The sequence below is a fragment of the Equus quagga genome, chromosome 8 (genome assembly GCF_021613505.1).
Source record: "Equus quagga isolate Etosha38 chromosome 8, UCLA_HA_Equagga_1.0, whole genome shotgun sequence".
Taxonomy (NCBI): Eukaryota; Metazoa; Chordata; class Mammalia; order Perissodactyla; family Equidae; genus Equus; species Equus quagga.
The window spans coordinates 29,039,283-29,061,547 of record NC_060274.1 but is presented as its reverse complement, the minus strand read 5'-3'; the positions used below and the strand labels follow the sequence as shown (position 1 = coordinate 29,061,547).

The following is a 22,265-nucleotide window of genomic DNA, read 5'->3' as shown; positions in this document are numbered from 1 at the left end:
GCAGAGTGCGCAAACTTAACCACTCAGCCACGGGGCCGGCCCCAGAAAATTTTTACTTTTTAACATGATGTAATATTTAGTTTTTTATTTGTCTTCTTGTGTTTTATCTAACATGAGAATATTCATGGCAGTTATTTTTATTTACCCATGATTTAATTAACTCCTTTCCTTCTTCCTGTTTGAATCTATTATGATGGATGTTTAATGACTCCAGGACAAGTTACATAGTATTCTAAATAAAATATAATTAGGAGGGTAGATCTTAGTTCAAAAATCACATAATTCATTATTGTTTCAAGTATAAATTACTTTTTAAAAAATTAACTGCCTTGTTCTCTTTCTTCTTCGCATCCACCCCACCTTAAGTAATTGTAAGTTGATTCTACATGAATTTTATTTTGTTCTTGGTCACGATGATACAAAGTTTTGTAATTATTTTGTACATGCTTTTCATTTTTTTTATTTAAAAAAAAATTTCATGGTGGGGAGCCTGGTGGCGCAGCAGTTAAGTGCACACATTCTGTCTTGGTGGCCTGGGGTTCGCCAGTTTGGATCCCGGGTGCAAACATGGCACCGCTTGTCAAGCCATGCTGTGCTGGCATCCCACCTATAAAGTAGAGGAAGATGGGCACAGGTGTGAGTTCAGGGCCAGGCTTCCTCAGCAAAAAGAGGAGGATGGGCAGCAGACGTTATCTCAGGGCTAATCTTCCTTGGGGGAAAAAATTTCTTTTTTAGATTTTATTTTTTCTTCTCCCTAAAGCTCCCCCAGTACATAGTTGTATATTTTAGTTGTGGGTCCTTCTAGTTGTAACCTGTGGGACATGGCCTCAGCATGGCTTGATGAGTGGTGCTAGGTCCACACCCAGGATCTGAACCAGCGAAACCCTGGGCTGTGAAGCACAGCGTACGAACTTTACCATGTACGTGCTTTTAAATAGTTAAGTAGAATTATAAACCCACATTTAAGTCCCTTTTGGGCATGTTTTAGTTCAATGTCGTTTTAGCCTTAAAAGATCTTATTGGATATTCAAACTTTTGACCTGACAAAAATACTGTATTCTTGGTGTTCTCATTTCTGCTTGTGCTTTCTAAGTAGTTCTGTTTCCTGTGTCTATATAATAACCTTGCCCTTGAACGTTTGGGACTGTTTTTTTGGTAGAGCTTCTTTGCATGCTTATCACTGAACCCAAGACAGCTATCACATGATAAATCAACTTATCCCCAATAACTAAAGTAAAATGAGGAAATGAGCTGCAAAATTTATAAACTTTCTTTTCCTTTTCCCCCTTTACATGATTTTGGCAGTTTCTCAGACTATTGTTTGAAATTTCTTGGTTTTATAAATGAGAGATTCATTGCCAAATGCCAATCTCAATGTGTTAAGATAATCTAATACTGATCCATGAGTTTTACCTAAGTGACAGTTGCAGATTTGTAAGATTTGTGTATGTGACCTCGTTCTTATTTCGTTTGTTAACATAGGCATCATTGTGCAACCAGGCCCCACACATCACCTTCTCTCCTTCCCTTTAGTTTACTTAAAGCCTGTAATAACCTGTGCTGAATGTAGCCAAATATTTTATAATATGGGACAGCATATTTATATATTACGTGAAATTTTATCTAAATTCAGATTCATTTAATATTTCAAAAAGCTGAATAGGCTGTACATTTTTCTTTAAACTTAATTGAAAAGTATTTCCGTTTTTTTCCATAAATGCAAGATTAGTTTCAAAGTTAAGGTTTTTCTACTTCAGAAATGAAGATGTTTTAGATTACCATTTCCTTAGTATATAGAAGTGAAAAATATTCTAACCTTTACATTTTTTAAATGTATAGAAAATTATTTTTAATTAATTTTTTATTGAGATACAATTGGTGCATAGCATTATATTAGTTTCATGTGTACAATATAGGGCTTCAATATTTGTGTGTCTTGTATGATGATCAAGTAAGTCTAATCACCGTCCATTACCACACATAGTTAGAAGTTGTTTTTTCTTGTGATGATTTACTCTCTTAGGAACTTTCAAATATATAACTATGTAATTCAATGCATGAATGGATAGAAAAGTGGAAGGACAGTTGAATAGAAGAAAAGATAGCTTATCATTCTAGAAAATTTTTTAATACTTTCCTCTTAAGAAATCTTCTTTTCTAGGTACCTTTAAATGTAGGTGACTTTTTATAGCATGTTTATTTATGGTTGGCGACCATAAATCCCAGTTAGAGAAAAAGTGGAATCTGAAAAATTGGGGGAAATGACCTTAGAACTGTGTGGTTGAGTCAAGTGATTTGAAGTAAGTTACTTACCTTTCTGAACGTATACTGTGAGGAACAAGCATAAATCTCCGTTTATTATTTCTCTGATAACTTAATTTAGAGGTAAAGTTTTTTGAAAAAGCTCCTAAAACAAACTCTGTGTTATATCAAAATTATTTTTGTAGGAATTTTAGTTTGAAATGCTGATCAGCAATGTAAGACTGTAATAAATGATGTTTGATAGAGGTATCCACAGCTAAAATGACTTCCTAGAGTAAGAAGTAAGGAGGAAATTTCTTCTGGAATCCAGTGGTATATTGACCTGGGATTTAGAACCCCTCAGTAAGCAAACGTCGGTAGGGTGTGCACGCATGCCTTTCTATCTCATGTAAAAGGCACCACTGCCGTTATCAACACCAGAATTTTCAATTCTAGGGTGATTAACAGCCGCAGTAGTTTATATTAGGGTCCTTCTGTAGTTTGTGTTTTACATTTTAGATGTCATAGTGAATTCTGAATATCTTTTCCTCAAATATAATGTTCTTTATTTATTTATTTTTTTTTAAAGATTTTGTTATTTCCTTTTTCTCCCCAAAGCCCCCTGGTACATAGTTGTATATTCTTCGTTGTGGGTTCTTCTAGTTGTGGTATGTGGGACGCTGCCTCAGCGTGGTCCGATGAGCAGTGCCATGTCCGCGCCCAGGATTCGAACCAACGAAACACTGGGCCGCCTGCAGCGGAGCACGCGAACTTAACCACTCGGCCACGGGGCCAGCCCCTAAAGTTCTTTATTTTTAAAGTGCCTTATTTTAATATTTATTTTGTTCTGCAACTGATAATATGTCCTTAAGTATTTGACAGTTTAGGTTCTGATTTTTTTCCTTTTGTGGCCTTTGATATAGCTGTTATGTGGAAAATATTAATACGCAAAATAACTAGCAAAATGGGTGAAGATGGTCAAATGGTAAAAAAAATAATAACTTTAATAAGCTCTGCTTGAAATGAGAATACACTAGAACCTAATCTCCAGTGGATTATTTAATTTCTAAAATTTCTTTCAACTTCAAAAGTTGGTGATTGTTTCAGCTGGTAATAAAAGCAACTAAGGAGAGCTGTATACGTTGGGACAAATGTGGGGACCAAAGCTGTAGTTAACACAGGAGGGTCAGAAGATGGAAGAGGAGGGCAAACGTTGTAGGTACAAACTGGGCATCCAAGAGGAGCGCTGTTCTCTCCTGAAGCCCAGTGAGCAGGAGGCTCTGTTTGTGCTGCGCAGGCAGTGGCTCTCCGGGCTGCGTTTCTGCTTTGCGACCTTGATTCCTTTCATCAGATGCAATTCATTGTGCTCAAAAAGCCTACCTCCTGCAGAAGTTCCTCCTGCCCTTTTGCCCTTTCTGTTCACGGCTCCACCGTTCTCTCATCCACCCAGGACGCGGAACCCTTCATGACACCTTCTCTCCTTTGTCACATATGGTCATCTGCCTGCAGGTGCCCTTGCTTGCCTTCTTGGCCCCTTCCCACCCGGTATCCCCTTCATCCTTCAGGGTTTTCTGTTTTGTTTTGTTTTTTTGTCAAAATCTTACCTGCCCCTTAATTCCATTCTACATGCTACCTTAGTATTCTCAACTTCTTAATATTTCTCAACTTTGTTCTTAAGATCCTTACTAATAACATCTTCTTTCTTTGATTTCATAGCTTTATGATTTCATAGCTTGATTTTACCACTTTATGGTTTTATTATTACCCTTTTCCTTTTTTGTTTGGTGATGTTACCAGGCTATACACGTCTTGAAGTAAAATACTGTGTTCTTCACATTTTTGTACCTTCTCCTGTGCTTACTCTTCAGCGCATTTCCCGTAGAGATCCGCAGTGCCTCGCCTGCCATCCCCAGATCCAAAATGCTCTCAAAACCTAAGCTGTTTGCGCGCGTGTGTGTGTGAGTTTGATATTATACTTACTTGGCATCAGCACCTGACTTGACGTGACATGAGGCTGTTTATGTTGTACTGTAAAAAAGTGCTGTGTTTTTGTAGGATAGAAACAGTCCAGTAGAAGCGGTTTGATATGGTTCACCCGTAATCTTTAACCTACTTAATGTGAATATTTGCAGATTTTGGTACAAAAGTGTATTAATGAGTGTTACTATAAGAGTATGATTTTGTAATTAATAGAAATAATAAGCAAATGAATCCTTATTGCATCAGAGGGATCTTTATGATTCAAACAGTCTCTAAATTCTGGTGATGTCTGAGGTAATGTGAAAGTGTGGTGACCCAAAGTCCTGATTCACTTGAGGCAGCACCAGCTCATACTTGTTGTCCAGGCGCAGTAACTAACAGTGCTGCCCCTTTCCCTCTCAGAGAGCCCTGATGGGACAGAAATTATGTGGCCACCCTCCCTCTGGCAGATAGCCCTGCAGCAGATGTCCGTCACAGTCGGTGGCTTTAATTCTGGGTGAAAGCTTCCTGTCTCGTGATGTGAGTGTGGTTCTGGTCAGAGGCAGATGCATAGTAAGATGCAGAAAACTCTTCTCATACATCTGATTATGTGTAAGAGCAGGAGACAGGGCACACTGAAAACTGCTGGCAAGTTGAGGTCTCTGTTTTCTTTAGTTGGGAGTCCTTAGTAAAAAAGGACACTGGTGAGAATCAGAAAGACAAAGAAGCTGCCTTGAGTGACATGGTGGAAGTGCCTTTTGATTTTTTTAATAAAATAGGCAACTACAGTTTCAGAGTTCCTAAATTGATCAGAGTATATACAAAGATGGCTTTTCCCCCAAAATTATCTGAGACATAGGCAAGGGTGAAAATCCTGCTTGTCCTCTGGCCCAGAATTAGTACAGCCTGGCTGGATAAAATGAGGTGCTTCCTGAGCCTGGGACTAGTTCAAGGCAACGTTTCATGTAGTAATTTCACAGCGCCTCTATCCACAGTCCTGAGCACAACCCGAGATCCTTGTAGCCATATTGTCTCGGGAGCATCATGTTAGTGACATCCCTGGTCCTTGTAACCAGCAGAAGCTGAGGCCCTCCCTGTATGGATGGGCTCTCTCTGCCTGTTCCGTGTCCCTTTGGTTGGGTAGTGACATGGGGTCTGTATTCATCATGGAGTAGGGTGCTCCATGGCGACAGAGGAAGAAGGGGCAAAAATGCTTAAAATGACTTCTGGGACCAGTTTAAAAGTTCTAGGTAGCAGTGGGAGTCCCAGAAAAGGTTGGGAAAGGTGAAGGATATAAGTCTCATTTTGTTGCCTTTTTTATTCTCTGCACATGTTAAGTTTCCAGTGGGAGTGATGTCTGAAAAAACCTGTCTTCTTTGCCCTTAATTTTCTTGGGAAATCTGTTTCTTTACTGTAGCATTTGAAATATGTCGAAATGCTGCTCTACACAATTGATTTTTGGGTAACTGGAGATGGACTGTTTTATGATGTTAATCTCTTTCATTGAAGTTTGGTCCTTCTGGCTAAAGTATAGGGAGTATAAGATCCATTTTGTTATTTGGCAAAATTGTTTTAAAAATTCAAAAACCCAGAAACAATTTATTTGAAACGTGAGGAAGGAAAATTACTTTCCCCTAACTTTAATAAAGCTTTTTTTTTTCATGGCAGAATGAAATTAACACTGAAAATCTGGTCAGCTCCATAGACCCTGACAAGCAGGATTCCCCTCCTCCGAAGCCGCCAAGGACTCGCAGGTATTACATGTCGCACTCTCTTTGAAAAGAGGACACTCTAAAGATTTCAGAACAAGTAGTATGATTACCAAAAATTGTGTGAAGATGTGTAATAACATTACTGGCAAAGGTAAATTTATTTCTCCCTAGATTTTCTTACTTTCTTGCTGAGCTCATTTATAATAGTTGCAATCAACATATATTCCTGTCCCCTTTGTTCCCTCCCTCGTCTTTCAGGGTTGCCGCTAGGTCAGTTATGTGGTAGTGTGGAAAGAATGTAAAGAGAGTCAGAAAGGTTTAGTTTCAAATCCTTTTCAGCCACTTACTAGTTTTGAAGTTATAAGTCACTTGTTTGATCCTTGGGAGTTTTTTTGTTGTTGTTGTTGAAGTATTAAGGATTAAATGATATAAAGTGTGTGAAAATGCTACATATGGGACCTAGCGCGTTAGGTTTTCATTAAATGTTGGTTTTCCCATTACAGTGTAGAGTTGCTGAATTGCTTTTAGAATGGGGCACAGTAGAAGATCTGTAATAAAACTATTAGAATGACTCGTACAGTGTCTTGTTTCAAGCATAGATCTACCTGTATAAAGTGGAACTTCCTTTATGTAGGACGCACCAGTTCTTTCCCCTTAGAAGTTTTATGGAAGTTGACGAAAGTTGGGTGCGGTGACTAGGGTTGGGTCTTGGCATTGAGTCATTGCACCGTAACAGGGTCGTCCCTCTTCACAAAGGAAAAACCTACAGCTTTCCTCAATGACTAAGGCAAGACGTGGAAGTCGTTGTGTCTCTGGAATGCCTTTGCATCCTTCTCTGAGGAAGAGCAGGAAGACTGTAGTGACACAGGGGTTTGGGTCTCAGCATGTCTCTGCTCAGGACGGTGACTGTGCACTCACAGAACTTCCCAGTAGTTCTTGCCTGTGTGATTCCACATTGGTCTCTACCGAATAGGAATTTCAGCCTCCTGTGGAAGGTAGCCAGTTAAAACCTGTAGACTGTGAGTTTTCAAACTTCTTTGTCCCACATGTGAGTTCTGTAGAGTTCTAAAAGAAATTGTACTGGCCTTAAGGCAAATTAAGAAACATTTTTGCTACCCTAATATCTTTTAATTTGGTTTTTGAGATTGAGCCAATAGAGAGGTTCTCAAAGTGTACACAGATGTTTATGATTTATGTGGGCATCTGCCTCCAACAACAAAAGCAAATAGTGGTAGCCACTTCCTAATTTTGAAGGAAACAAGTGAATAGAAGTTTCTGAATTTTAAGTCTCATTTACCTTTTCAAAAGTTTGGCTTGTGTTATTCTTTAATAGACAGATAACATAGAAGTAGCAAATGAGTATTAACAGAAAAATGTTCATTCAGCTTAAGACAGGATTTTATTTGGGGATATGTGTGTGGTTTTATATTATATGCTCCGGTCGTCTTTTTTCGTGTTTATGCAGTAGAGTCAAATGGCAGGGTTCCATTGTGTTCCACGAAGAACACTGTGTGACTTCTGGCTCGAGATGAGTTAATTGGTGGTTTAGAGGACATGTTGTTGGAGAAAGACCTAGAGAGGAAGGTTCGTGTTTGTTGTATTAGATTTAATCAGTCATATGATTCCAGTTTTTAAATATTTAAAGAAATCATATTAGAGATTTTGAATAGCAGATTTAATTTCCTATATTCAATACATATTTTGTTAAACTAATACAGTTTTCAGTATTTTATTTTAAAGATTTTATTTTTCCTCTTTCTCCCCAAAGCCCCCCCAGTACATAGTGGTGTATTTTTAGTTGTGGGTCCTTCTAGTTGCGGCATGTGGGACGCCGCCTCAGCATGGCCTGATGAGCGGTGCCATGTCCGTGCCCAGGATCTCAACTCGTGAAACCCTGGGCCGTTGAAGCAAAGCCTGCGATCTTAACCACTCAGCCACGGGGCTGGCCCCCCAGTTTTCAGTATTTTTTTCACCAGCACCCACACTCTGGCAGTGTACCTTGTTAGCTAGTTCTGTAAACTGTCAACATATACTACAGAGACACAAAAGGGTGTATGCCTTAGTAAATTTTTCTTACTCTTTTTAATGTTTGAGAGACAGTGACAATATACTTGATGCTTTCTTCTAATGCCTCTCAATTCAAACAGTTTTAAGTAGGAATAGGATTTGGAGGGAGACAGACTGTGGTTCTTTTGTAGACATTTTGATGTCTAGGCTGGAGGTAAACATTTATTGACAGTTTGCTATATAGCTGCTAAAGAAGACTTGGGGCTCAATAAAATCTTTCAGATTCTGGGAATAGTATAACAAAGTACCAAGGAGAGAACCCTTGTGAAGAGCGAGGGAAAATTCCTGAAGAGCAGACTAAAAGAAAGCTGTAAAAGAAGAAAAGAACAACCAAGGGATAAAGGAAAACCAGGGAAAAGTGGCATTTTAGAAGCCTTGAAGGAGAGTTTGGTATCTGGCAGAAGTGCACGAATATCTCCTTCCTCTAAGGGCTGCCTGGGAGAGTGCACTGGTCACTCAGACGTCTGTGGCTCTTGGACTGTCCTGGGCAGGTGACAGGATGTGCAGGGTACAACAGGGAGTTGAGGTCTGTTCAGATGGAGGCATTTGAAGCTATGTTGCCTTAAAATTGTTAATTTATAAGAAAGAGAGGAGCAATAAAAGTAGAAAATGGTCCTTTAGATCAGCCAAATAAAAGAAGAAAAGATTAAAATACCTGCAAATAAGCTTAAGTAGAAAGTAAAACCGTAAGGAGAAATGTGTTCATTTGTGTTAATGAGAACAGTTGTGTTCTTGTTTGGAAAAGTTAAATGTAATTTAGCTTTTCTCAGCGATATTTAAAATATCACTTCTTTTCAGATTGGTACAGTTCTCATCAAAATACCAAAGGAATCTTTTCTAAACAGTATAATGTTAAAGTTCATTTGAATAAATAAAGAGGCAAAAATACCAAAGAAAACTTTGGATGAAAACAGTGATGAGCAGGGACCAACTCTTCTAAAAATTGTAAAACTGTAATATTGAAAATAGTCTGCTAGTGGGATACACCATTTGATGGAGTTGAGTAAAGAGCCAGGGAATAGATCCTGTTGCTAAACGATTTGATTTATATTAAATAGGGAGGGGAAAGGGTTATTTATTACGTCATATTGTAATATTACTAACCACTTGGGGAAAAATATATTTAGGATCTTATATCACACCAAACACCAAAGTAAGCTTCAGGTAATTAAATTAAATACAAAAAGTCAAAGCATTGAAACAAAATACCATTTAATGTTTGACATACGTGTAGAAGGGGTTGTCGGAACCCTAAGTAGATGATTGGGAACAAGAAGTTGTTGAAGAAAAGACATGAAATCGTAGTGATGGGTATGAATACTCTCTAGTTGTAAGATTGAACTAACTGAAAATTACAAGATGACCATACTGAGAAGATGGAGAAGACACATTGTAGGAAGACAGTAGAGAATGTGTGAAATAGAAGGATCACGAAATAACAGTTTATGCATTTTGAAATATTTTGAAATATGGAGGTAAATCTTAGAAGCACCTATTAAAAAAAAGTTGAAATTTGATGTCTTTGGGTAGCTGGAGAGCTGTGGAAGGGGACTACCGTGTTCCATTAAAATTCTTCTATCATAACAGTGTACATGTATTACCTTGTTTAACGTTAAACTTTCTTAGTTTGACAAATTATAATTTTTTATTTACAATCACAGACAGTACTGACTTTTAATATAGTAGCCTTAGCTCCATACTTGTTACCTATCAACTTATTTCTAAAAAGGACGAACATTCTTACAATACCCTTTTCTTAATGTCTGGTTTGCAGTTGCCTTGTAGAAGGGGACGCAAAGGAAGAAATACTGCAGCCGCCGGAACCTCACCCGGTGCCACCCATCTTGACGCCTTCCCCCCCGTCAGCTTTTCCAACAGTCACTACTGTGTGGCAGGATAATGACAGATACCATCCAAAGCCAGTGTTGCACATGGTTTCATCAGAACAACATTCAACAGACCTCAACAGAAACTATAATAAATCAACAGAACTTCCAGGAAAAAATGAATCAACTATTGAACAGATAGATAAAAAATTGGAGCGAAATTTAAGTTTTGAGATTAAAAAGGTCCCTCTCCAAGAGGGACCAAAAAGTTTTGATGGGAACACACTCTTGAATAGGGGACATGCAATTAAAATTAAATCAGCTTCGCCTTGTCTAATCGATAAAATCTCTAAGTCACAGGAATTGAGTTCAGGAGATCTAAAAGTTGATGATGTTTCTCAGAATTCTTGTGTGAACTGCACCGTACCACAGTTAAACAAAGCTCCAGTTATTCCACCAGAAGAGTCACAGAAGAACTCAGACACCCCTCCGAGGCCAGACCGCTTGCCTCTTGATGAGAAAGGACGTGCAACGTGGTCGTTTCATGGACCTGAGAGTACCCCACCCATGCCTGATGCATCTGACGGCAAATCCTCTGATCTCCAGGGTCAGACAGTGAGAACTGTGAGCTCAACACCCAGCCCCACGACACAAGGGGAAGCCCACGACCTTGTGGACTATCATGGCGGCTCCCCTCCCCTCCGAGCACCCCTCAGCTTCACTAATCCTCTTCACTCTGATGACTCAGACTCAGATGAAAGGAACTCTGATGGTGCTGCGACCAAGAATAAAACTAGTATTTCAACAGCAAGTGCCACCGTTTCTGCTGCCACTAGTACTGAGAGCGTTTCTACAAGGAAAGTATTGCCAATGTCCATTGCTAGACATGATATAGCAGGAACAATACATTCAGGTGCTGAAAAAGGTAATAATAATAGTATCTAACACTGAAATCTTTTTCCTGTGTGCCATCACTACTGTAAGCCCTTTAGCTATATTAGTTCATTATGTTTTATTCCGCACTTCACTTTAAAACCTACAGCAAGAGTTGATTATTTTAGATCCCTTTTTTAGAGTAAACTTTGTTTATTGTTACCTCAATTTGATCACATTGCATTACTAGGTTTCGTGTTTCCAAAATGTTTCTCAATTGTTGTAACTGAGAATGTTTTCTTTTTCTTCTGTATTACAGCTTTTGGTATTTTATATGGGTCAAAAATTTATCTGACTGAATAATTAGAAATAACTTAGGGAAATAGAATTGCTTAAAGTAACAATGACAAGAATATTGTAGAATGGCTTGATTGGCCATTTAATTTCACCCATGTTTATCACAAATATGTATTTTCTTAATCTTTTTGTGCTCTTTTAACCTGCAAAATACCTTTTTTAAAATTCTCTTCACAAATGCTTGCAAACAACGCTCTTTTCAATCCTGAGTTTAGTGAAGGAGCAATATTGCAACTACTCAGCAGAATATCGGAAGTTAATTCAGTCAGTCATGAGTGGGATATTATACATATCTAGTTATTGATACTATTATTTAATTAATGACTCTCTTCTTTAAGCAGTCTTAGCAATTCAGGATGATGCGTACACTCACTTCCCAAGATACATTTTTTGTCCTTCAAACTCCTCTTTGATCTGCTAAAAATAATCATGGCTGCCTTCTTACACAGACCACACAGTTGGGAGCAAACGTGTAGACGTGACAGCTGTTTACTGCTCGCTCGATTGTCAGGGGCCATGTACTCGTCGGGGAACTTCGGCACTGGTCCCTGCAGACTGGCATTCATAATGGGCAGGCAAAATAATACTGTGAACTTGAAAGACAACTTTATTTTTTTTATTTCTGACCCAGTAAGTGCCACCCATGCTGTGGTACGTTTATTTTCTCCAACTTACACACATGCTGTGCTTTTGTCTCGAGACTGTATCTGGTAGAGCAGGTGAGAGTCTAAGCAGGCTTCTTAAGTTTACAAGACTCTCTGTGTTCTTGACTCTTCTGTGTTTTATTTGAAGGATCTTCAGAAGACAGTCGTTCCAACAATAAATACTACTTACAAGTGTGCCATAATTTGAAATGGTTAATATCTGTTTTCCCCCAGATTTCAGAGTTTGAAAAATAACTGCCAAGTTGTAACTACACAAGAAAATGCATAGCCAAGAAATCTTCATTTAGGGCTTTTTTAGCGTATCAGGCATGGGTCTTGTACCTAGGAAATATATTTTTTAAACCATCACTAGAAATCGAATTCTTAAGGGCAGGAGCGATGCATGATATGATATGCTCGTTAAAAGTTACTGCCACGTGACCAGATAACAGAGAAAGTTCCTTTAAAATATGGCTTACTGTGCAGGGGTAGTTGAAGGCACCCCACGCTGTACCAGCTCACTTCTGTTCTCTCCGTTTTGTTTGTATTTCACAGCAAAGATAGCTGTACATGTGGTGATTTCTGCTTTCTTTTCACCCTGCCCTAACTGTGCTCAAAGAGTGTGGTGTTAACTGAAGATTTTCCTCTAGTGTTCCGTGCTGCAGTGTAATACAGGCAGTCCTGTTTCTCATGTTATTAATTATTTACCTTGTAGATGAACCATTGGCACAAGAATTAGGGTTCTGTTTGCTTTGGAACTTGTTAGGGAGTTAAACAGAATAATTTTGTTTTGATGCCTAAAGCACCCTTTTGCATAAGTTACTCCCTGACAGAAATTCCTGGCTATGAATTCTGACTTTAATATTGACTCAGGAATCCTGAAAGATTTCTCAAACTTGGCTACACTCGGCCCCCCACAGTGTATGATTTGCACAGGCCTGTGTCCAATGTATAGTGTCTGGTTGGACAACCTCCACAATAGAAGTTTATAGTATGGGAAAGGCGATCTGGAGACCCAGGAGAAGCACGCAGTTGAAAATCAGAGGCCGCTCGTAGAACGTCAGACCTGAGAGGGCGAGCTGTCAGGAGAGAAGAGGCAGAGCGTTGCTGCAGATGCTTGATGCTTAGTGTGAAGGGGGAGGACCCCTCCTGACAGGCTCACTTAGTTACGGTGGCGCCACGGCTCTGCGTCCCTTCCCTCCCCCAGGAGCTGTGGGACAGAAGGGCAGAGGGAAGTCAGGAGGACTAGGACTGTTGCTGCTGCACAAGGTAGATGGTCCTTTATGGCTTAACGTCATAGGCAAGAGAGAGTTCTAGTGCTTGTGATAGATGGACAAAGTAGGACCAGAGCTCTTCTCGCGGGCTGTGTTTTCTTGTGTCCTCAACCATATAGACGTAGGAGTATCGAGCAATCGTGCCTCACTCATGCTTGTTGAAAATCAAAAAGGCTTTACCTGGTTTTTAGTCTCTTTTTCGTGCACAGCCTATGAGATGGGGTAAAAGCAAAGTATCATGGCAGGATTGTTCACTTTTTTAAGAGAACAGTTGTCAAGGCCCAGACAAAATAATAAAGGATCCTCACATTTCCCTTCCTTTGCCCCATTCTCCCTTACCCCAGTCCACACACGCAATTGTATCTTTCTAACCACCTCCAGTGAAACCTCAAAAGGTCTAACACACGCATTCACCCTGTGCCATAAGGCTGACTGATCGGGCTACTTAATGCATCCTCTTTTCCAAGAGCTAATTTTGTTTTTACTGGTGAGAAGCTTTTCTGTGGCTTCAGTCAGTGTTCTCGAAGTATCTCATGTGTCACTGCTCTTCAGACTTCAGGCAGTCAATAAACGAACATTCGAAAAATGTTAGTAGTTCTAGCTTGTGTCTAGTAGCAAAATAAGTAGCACTTCACATCTGCTATTTTAGTCATACTGTTTCAAACATGACCACAGTCCATCGCTAAGTTAGAAGTGGGCGGGATTTAAGAGTGCGGGACAGGTGGTGCGCGGTGTCGCAGAACTCCTGCAGGGAGGGGAGCAGTGATTCCAGTCTGGGGACGCTGGCTGCAGTGAGGTGAGCCCTGCTTCCCTGTGGGCTCCACGCACCGCCAGCAAGCTCAGCAGTCGCAGGCTCTCTGCTGAAGCCGCCCTCAGCCTCAGGACAGTGGGAGGGAGGCCTGCGGGCCAGGAGAGGCCGGCCAGGGGTCGTCTCTTCCTGCGGCCGCAAGGAGTGGTTCTTTGCTTGGTGAGCTGCACAACTTCCTCATCACAGGTCGGGTGGGAAGGATTTCTTGTTTGTTTGCATGTTTAAAACCTGGTCCTCTGAGGTACCTGTGGTGGTGATCTTTAGAGTGTCAGGAAATCTTCGTTTGTTTAGACAAGTTCATTTTGTAGTGGGTTCACGCTTGTTAACAAGTTCATCATTTGTCTGCCTTCTGTGTGTTTCCTGTAGATGCTGATGTGAGCGAGGAGTCGCCGCCCCCGCTCCCTGAAAGAACTCCCGAGTCCTTTGTGTTAGCAGGTGAGCGCAGCTCTCCCGCGCTCCGCACGCTAATAGGAAACTGGACGAGTGTGGCTCGTCTTAATCTAGTTGCTGTTGAGTTGCATAATTAAATTCAAAACCAGGTTTGAATTGATATTGACGACTGTTTTTAATTTCTTCTATGAAAAATACTTCAAAATGATATTTTTTACTTGCTAAGATTGCTGAAATGGCTGCATTTATGTTAGATACCATAATTCAGTTCAATGCAGTTATAAATGTGTTTGCAATTTGGTGTCTTTTACTCATTAAAAATAGCACTTATTTATGAAAAGACATTCATTGCTTCACTCGGGGCCAGTCGAGCTAAGTAAACATTTAAGTTAGGTCATAGGTGGCCGTCACTTAGTTAGCGTTGAGGGACACTTAAGGCCACAAGGGTGTCAGTGAGAACTGGGAGAGAGTGATCCTATTTCAAAGCATTGATAATATATTTCTCCTCCTTCCCTTCTGGAAAAGAGTAAGAAACAGCATTAATATATTTACAGTGTCTCCTGTGCAGTGGAGGTGCTCACTGGTCTGATCTGAGTCACATTTTACCAATATTGTATTAATTTTAACTAGTTTTAAGAATGTTAAAAACGGTGAAGCTGTGTACTTCGGTAGCTGTTGTTAGTGACGTCAGGTCAGTTCCAGCTTGCCGCCGTCCTGTGTCTGGCAGAGCGGAACCCTGCGCGGTCTGTCTGTGCCCTCCTCTCCCCTTCTGGTGTATAGACAGTGCTGCAGCTGCTGTTCACAAGGTTTTCGTGGCCTGTTTTTCACAAGTGGGTGGCCAGGTGCTTCTTCCTAGTCTGTCTAGGCTGGAAGCCCCACTGAAACCAGTAGCACAGCTTTCAGCGTCACAGCAACACGCAGCCACCACAGTATGACAACTACAGACGGGTGGTGTGGCTCCCTGACCGGGAAGTGAACCCCGGCCGAGGCGGTGAGCGCGCTGAATCTTAAACACTAGATGGGCAGGGCTGGCTGTACCTTAATAAAACTATATAAATAAGCCTCAGCCTGTCACATCTGTGGGACACAGCTTATAATAAACTCTGGTGACTGAATTCGTTAAATTTTAAGGAAGGAAACTTAAAGGGATTTTCTTGAATTAATAGAAACTAAAAAATTTATGAAAGTGATAGTTTCTAAAAATCTATAGGATCTGTTTTATTACCCTAATGCAAGAAATTTCAAGAATTAAAGATGTTATTTTAATTGTAAGGTTTCATCTTTCTCAGATACGCCTGTAAGATCTGAATGGAGCGAACTTCAAAGCCAGGAACAGTCTGAACAAAAAAAATCTGAAGTGAGTCCTTTTGGGATCGGAATTGGAATTTTTTTGCTGTTTTGTTTTGTTGATTTACCTTGCAGTTTGTTACAATAACTGTCACCTTAAGACTATTAAAATCTAAGTTTTGATCAGCACTTCTTGGCTCTAAGATTTCAGATGAAAAGCCTATATAAAATGTGAGATCTGAAACTTTTTAAAAGGGTACCATGGATCGTCATATGACCATCACTTTGGGGTGTTGTTTCCCCACGCTACTTTTGAAATTTGTAAATGATGCCATGTTCTAAATCCTTTTGGGGGTACAAACAGAGCAGGAGTGACTGTTTCGGAGTCACGGTCCTGTCCGAGGGTTCGTGCCTTCCACTGTCACACCAGGTACATGGGCCTTCCCTTTGGTTTTTCTGGTCACGTGAGATTTTCTTTCACATTCAGGAAGTGTTTTGGTAGCTAAACATTTTACCTATGGGAAATACCAGTTTTCATCAATGTTAATATTTTTCATATTTCCCCCATATTTTAATATCCCTGAAATTGGGTACATCTTACAATTGATTAAGAAACACTGTGATAGGGGCTGGCCCGGTGGTGCAGCGGTTGAGTTTGCATGTTCCGATTCTTGGCGGCCTGGGGTTTGCCAGTTCGGATCCCGGGTGTGGACGTGGCACCGTTTGGCACGCCGTACTGTGGTAGGCGTCCCACATATAAAGTAGAGGAGGATGGGCACAGATGTTAGCTCAGGGCCAATCTTCCTCAGCAAAAAGAGGAGGGGACTGGTAGTAGTTTAGTTCAGGGCTAATCTTGCTCAAAAAAAAAAATAGAAAGAAAGAAAGAAACACTGTGATATACTTTAATAGGCACATAAAATAGTGGTCCTCTATAATAATGAAGCTTTGTCTGTAATCAGTGATAGCCAGATTTGATGAATGGTAGAGGGCTGGCAGACCACAGCTGTGTGTCTGTTCCTTCTCGTAGTCACTCCTGCACTTTGACTTTCCATCCAGAGGAGAAAGGAATTCCCTGGTCTTTTGACTCCCATATAGATACCATAACCTGTAAAAATTGTAAGCCTAGTTGAAAACATCAGTGTTTTCTTTGCTTTTGATGCTGAGAATCTTGATAGATTTTGATTTGTTGGGATATATACTCAAAACAGACCAAATTTTCTATTATTTGTGCATAAAAGGATGTATTGTAATAACTATTAAATGTCTTCCCCATAGGGCTTGATAACCCCTGGAAGTGAAAAATCTGGTAAGTTAGATGTTGTTCCGTTTTTGCTATAGATTAATTTCAATAAAACAGCATGTCTCATGGTGTACGCTATTTATTTGGTTGTTTCTGTATGTGAAAAAATGTAGGACAACTTCTAGAACCTCAATTATGCAATTTAGTTCTTACAAATTAATTACCAGATATTATTATTGACCTGGAAAATACAGCATTTACCATCAGTGGTTACAGGCTGATAGGAAAGAAATAATTTTTAAAATATGTTCCTGTATTTTCTTTTCTGTTGTTTATAAAACACTTAGAAGCTACATTTGACAATGATTTGAATAAATGCCCCAAATTAACCTAGATGATTGAATTGGGTCCCTAAAAATCAGTTGTTTTAGAAATCTTCCTTTTAGGACTTTTACATTTGTGATAACCAGTAGATTATGTAGCTCAACCCAGAGTTATAATGCCAAGTTAGAACATTTTTCTACTACGTTCCTTTTACTATCATGGTAAAAGTCACGTTGTCATGAATTCTTAGCGCTCGGTAGCCGTGTGAGCAGCTCGTGAGCCGCCCTCGCCTGTGTGGCTCCCTCGACCCGGCTGCCATTTCTGCCCGCCCTCCATCCTGCACCCCCTGCTCTCTCCCTGACTTGGGGCTCCGCTCCATCTCATAGACTCTCTTACTCTCCGCGTACGTTTCTGAGGCGACACTCTGAGGAACAGAGCAGAAGCTTTAGAGGCAGGCCCACCGGGACTGGAATCCCGTGTTTGCCGTTTTACTTGCTATGTGGCTTTGAGCAAGTCACCCAATCTTTTTGAGCCTCAGTTTCTTCTCTGTGAAATGGAGATGATAATAGTACATGCCCTAGAGGATTGTTGTGAGGATTTGACTGAGTTAGTCCACATACACAGTGTCGAGCTCTGTGCCTTGCACATGACAGGCACTCAGGTGGTAGCCGTGCTCTGATTATTAGCTGTATTAGATGGCTACTGCTGCTACTGCTGGACCCTGGATCATTCATTTTCTTAATATCTGTTAACTCCTTTCTGGTTTCTCTTCCTTTTCTATCCAATCTAGATACCATCCTCCATCACTCTAGGCACACTCACAGTTATCCTCAACTTTCTTGCTCCTATTTCCATACCATTTTATTTTATCCCTTGGAATCACTGAATGCCGCTGGGGAACATGACTCAGTCTCACCGATGGAGCCTGCAATTCTGGGGCTTCATCCACAGTTGGGCCCTCAGCTTTGCTTGGTTATCTTAAGTGCTCTAGTTGGTACCATTTCTATTTCTCCTGAATTTTCCACATCTTTACCTTCTTGTGAAATCATCAGTCCCTCTAACTCTTCCTCAGATGACCTTTACTTCACTGAGAAAGTTGAGGTCTTTAGACTACATCATCTTTTTCTCCAAGAAGCCAGCCCTGAAGACTTGCCCACCTCTGTTTCATCTGCGTGCCTCTCCTCTCTGTCCCCCTTGCACTCTGTGCATAATTTTATAGGTAACTTGTCACGCTGCTCTAATAAACGTGCTTGTCTGTCTGTCCTCCTAGACCAGGGGCTGGCAAACTGTGTCCCAGAGGCCTGATCTGCCTTTGAGCTGGACAAATGATTTTTACATTTTTAAAGAGTTGTTTAAAAAAAACCAACAAAGAAACAAAAATCAATGAAGGATATATGACAAAAACTGTATGTGGCTTGCAAAGCTTAAAGTATTTATTCTCTAGCCCTTTACAGAAGTTTACTGACCCCTGTCTACACTCTGAGCACCTAAGGACCAAGGACCATCTCTGATTTGACTTGTATTTCAGGTTTCCAGACACATTCCTTACGGGGCGTAGTCGACGTGAGAAAGGGTGTGAAAGAGTGAATGAATCATTGTAGTCAATTTCTTTTCTTCCTAATCTTATGCATTGATAATTAAACAAGTAACTAAAATTTAAGTTTAATAAAATTAAACTTTCAAAGAAAAGAATTATTACTTTTAGGGGCAAATGGTAAGCCCATTAATTAACTCTGCACTTGCTGGCCTCTGCTTTCCATATAAAGGCATTTCAGTTGCAATGGTTGCCTTAGGACGCGGGCACCGAGCCCAGCTACGTTAAGGAAATGTAACATGCCCAGCCCCCGGTTTACTGAAGAGGGTAAGAGCGTGAGGAGAATCTCCACCACCTTGCAAACGCCTGGGTGCCCTCCAGAACACTTGACGTGATTTCCTGTGCTCACTACCCTTGCACTGTATTACCTGGGCCTCTAAAATTTCCATGCCGAAGAGAGAAAACTTGCTCTTTCAGCTCATTGCCCACATTACAGCCGTTAGAGGATTCTACGTGGGACGCTGTCAATGACGGTGATTAACCACCGCTTTCTTTTGCATTTTAGATCATCTGGCAGGAGGTGTTCACACAGAGACTTGTACAGAGCGTCCATCTACTTTCAGTAACCAGAAAGATCAAGTACCAGAAAGTCCAACAGAAGCCACAGATATTGGTAATTTGTTTACTAAATAATTTTTTAATTTTTTTTATTTTTTGAGGAAGATTCACCCTGAGCCAACATCTGCTGCCAATCCTCCTTTTTTGCTTTTTTTTTTTGCTGAGGAAGACTGGCCCTGAGCTAACATCCATCCCCATCTTCCTCTACTTTATATGTGGGATGCCTACCACAGCATGGCTTGCCAAGTGGTGCCATGTCCACACCCGGGATCCGAACTGGCGAACCCTGGGCCGCCAAAGTGAAACGTGAGCACTTAACCGCTGTACCAGCAGGCCGGCCCCTACTAAATAATTTTAAAACTTGAATTATGTAGTTGATGCTGGCAAGAGTGAGAAAAGGTCATTTGCCATCATTCCAGGATTTCCTTAAGGCAAAGTATATGAACTTTGTGCGATGTTGTGCAATGATTTATTCAGGTTCTTAAATGAACTATCCAAAATAAATTAAGAGATGGTTTTTATTTATAGAGTTTGTTTAGTTTAAATTCTAAATTCCCATATGGAGATCTGTTTGTTCTAGAAAATAAGGATGTCTACAGACATGGTTTTAGTAGTGTGAAAATATTTCTGAACACTGACCAGTTATTGTGGTGGTTTGGTTATAGGTTTTGGTAATCGCTGTGGAAAACCCAAAGGACCAAGAGACCCACCTTCTGAATGGACATGATTCAGGGAGCTGAAAGACACTTTAAATTATACTGGAAAATGCAAGTGCCACTGAAAGCCAGATTCTAGTATTCCATCTTTAAAAGTGGGACTGACAGCAGTGTAGATTGTTACCTTAGTGTTGTTGGCTGGGACCATCTACCTGCCTTATGCTACACTTGGGAAGAGTATTACACATGGTTTATTTTGTAACTTCAAGTATTATTGCCTTAATGTCTCTTAACCCTGTTACACGCTGCTTGTAGACATGTTAATATAGTAATACTTTTATGAGAAATTGAGTCTAAAGACTACTCTTTTGCTAATGTTTTATCATGTATGCATTATTTTATATATGTACAGGGCAAGTAGGTATATAATTTGATAAAGTTACAGTCATAAAATATTATTAACAGAAGATGTAAGAAATTTCTGCATGGTCTAAATCTTTGTGTACCTTATTTGTAAATTATTTGCCCTGAAGTTTTAGAAAATAGTTTCTGAATTTTAAAATTGCTGGATTCATGCAGCCAGCATTGCAGGTTATCAGAGATCAAAGATTGTAATAATACTACATTTTGTAAATTGTAAGCAAAAAGTTATTTTTATATTATATACTGTCTAATTGTCCTTGTTTCCATCTAGTCACAGAGATCCAGTAAGTGCCTTGGAACAATGTTGAATTCTCTTAGCTTGTGTGTGTTACTCTAATATTTGAACTCAACTGGGATAGAAGACTATCAAAATACATGTATGTGTCAGGATATTTGACCTGCCATTAAAAAAACAAAGACAGTTTTACAGTGCCTGCTTGTCTTGGTTTTTCGTTCCCCGTTCCCGGGCACTTAGACTGGAACCCGCCTTCCCGCTGGCTCCGTCTTACCGTAGAGTCCCGGGGGTGCGTGGGGCTCAGTCATTCGCACAGTGACTTGCTCGCATGTAACAGCCTCATGGGGCAGGGGGCTAAGGGTTTCGCCTGAGCCAGATTATGGGACTAGATGTTCTGAACGCAGAGGGCACTTGAAATAGTTGAGCCTGTGGATGCTGAGCTCTTGCGGGTGAAGGCCGACTGCACGGCGGCGCCTCCTTCTACCTTCTGGGTTGAATCTACAGCAGTTGGGAAGTTAAGTTCCTGCTCCCATTTGGATAACTAGGCGGACATGTCGGAAAGGGAGGGTTTCTTAAGTGCCCGGGATTCTGGCTCAGAAAGGGAAATCTCAGTTTTGAGATAACACCCAGCACCCGGGAGGTGATGTCCGGTCCACAGGTAGAAATAAAGATTTGGAATTGAGAAGAAATGTCCAGACTAGAGGTCAGTACTTGGGCATTAACACAGACAGGAATGAAACCAGGAGTGCACAAAACCCCCCGGGAGCATATGATATTTAAAAGAATTTTTGCACTAATACGGTATATCTTCACATTTCTGTTTGTTAAAACATGATTTAGGTAAAAGGGGCAGTGTCGCCCACCTTGGTGCATGGCCTCGCCTTTCTCCCGTTACCTGTGCCGGTCACCTCATTGACTCTGCACTCGCGGTTCCAGTGGCTTCAGTCCTACTTCCTGACTTCCTCCAGACTGATCTTCCTAAAAGACCAATCTGATCTGCCCTTGACTTTTTCTTTTTTAAAAAAAAAAAAAAGATTGCCACTTGAGCTAACATCTGTTGCCAATCCTTTTTTTTTCTTTTCCTTTTTCTCCCCAAAGCCCCCCGGTAATAGCTGTATATCCTAGTCGTGGGTCCCTCTGGTTGTGGCATGTGGGACGCTGCCTCAGCGTGGCCTGATGAGCAGTGCCATGTCTGCGCCCAGGATCCAAACCGGTGAAACCCTGGGCCTCTGAAGCAGAGTGCACAAACTTAACCCCTCGGTCACAGGCTGGTCCCCCACCCCACGCTCATAACGTTTTCTCATTGTAACTTGTCCCTAAAAAATCCATACTGGTTTTTCATTGCCTATGGTAACGTTTCTTCAAAATGCGGCCCAGGCTCTCCTGCACTAGAGTTATGTAGGAAGCACCCTTAGCACTTGGGTTCCAGGGTCCTGCTCTGAGCCTGAGTTAGCATGGGGCAAGGAATCTATGCTTTGGACAGGCAGCCCAGGTGATTCTGGTGCATAATGGAACTGGAGGCCCGAGCCCGCAGGGTCAAGTCCACACGAAGCAGATCCTGCAAGCCCCTGATCTGAGATCCATCTGCTGCTAACCTGTCGCCTGTTCTCCGCCGACACCTGTGCTCCAGCTGTGTGGGCTGCTGAGTCTCCTGAGCCCCCGTGCAGCTTACTGGGACTGTCCCCTGTGTCTTGAAGACTCGTCTTCGTGCTTGTTCTGATGAGCCCTGCTCACCTGTCAGCACTTAGTTCGAGTGTTACTTTTGTTAAACCCCTCAGCTCGTCCTGTTTTCCACCC

The 22,265-nt window shown here is 40.9% G+C and overlaps 1 protein-coding gene across 2 annotated transcripts in view; it reads left to right on the top strand.

Annotated features, from left to right (window-relative positions):
- The window catches only part of PTPN12 (protein tyrosine phosphatase non-receptor type 12), a 48,730-nt gene extending 28,073 nt beyond the window's left edge, over positions 1–20,657 (top strand). For both annotated transcript variants that reach the window (XM_046669171.1, XM_046669170.1), the window contains 7 exons: positions 5,869–5,954; positions 9,754–10,730; positions 14,128–14,196; positions 15,441–15,508; positions 16,714–16,744; positions 19,102–19,209; positions 19,820–20,657. In XM_046669171.1, the coding sequence (XP_046525127.1) occupies positions 5,869–5,954; positions 9,754–10,730; positions 14,128–14,196; positions 15,441–15,508; positions 16,714–16,744; positions 19,102–19,209; positions 19,820–19,881 (1,401 nt within the window). In that variant the 3' untranslated portion in view covers positions 19,882–20,657. The remainder of the gene's footprint in view (positions 1–5,868; positions 5,955–9,753; positions 10,731–14,127; positions 14,197–15,440; positions 15,509–16,713; positions 16,745–19,101; positions 19,210–19,819) is intronic.
- Positions 20,658–22,265: the final 1,608 nt, after the last annotated feature.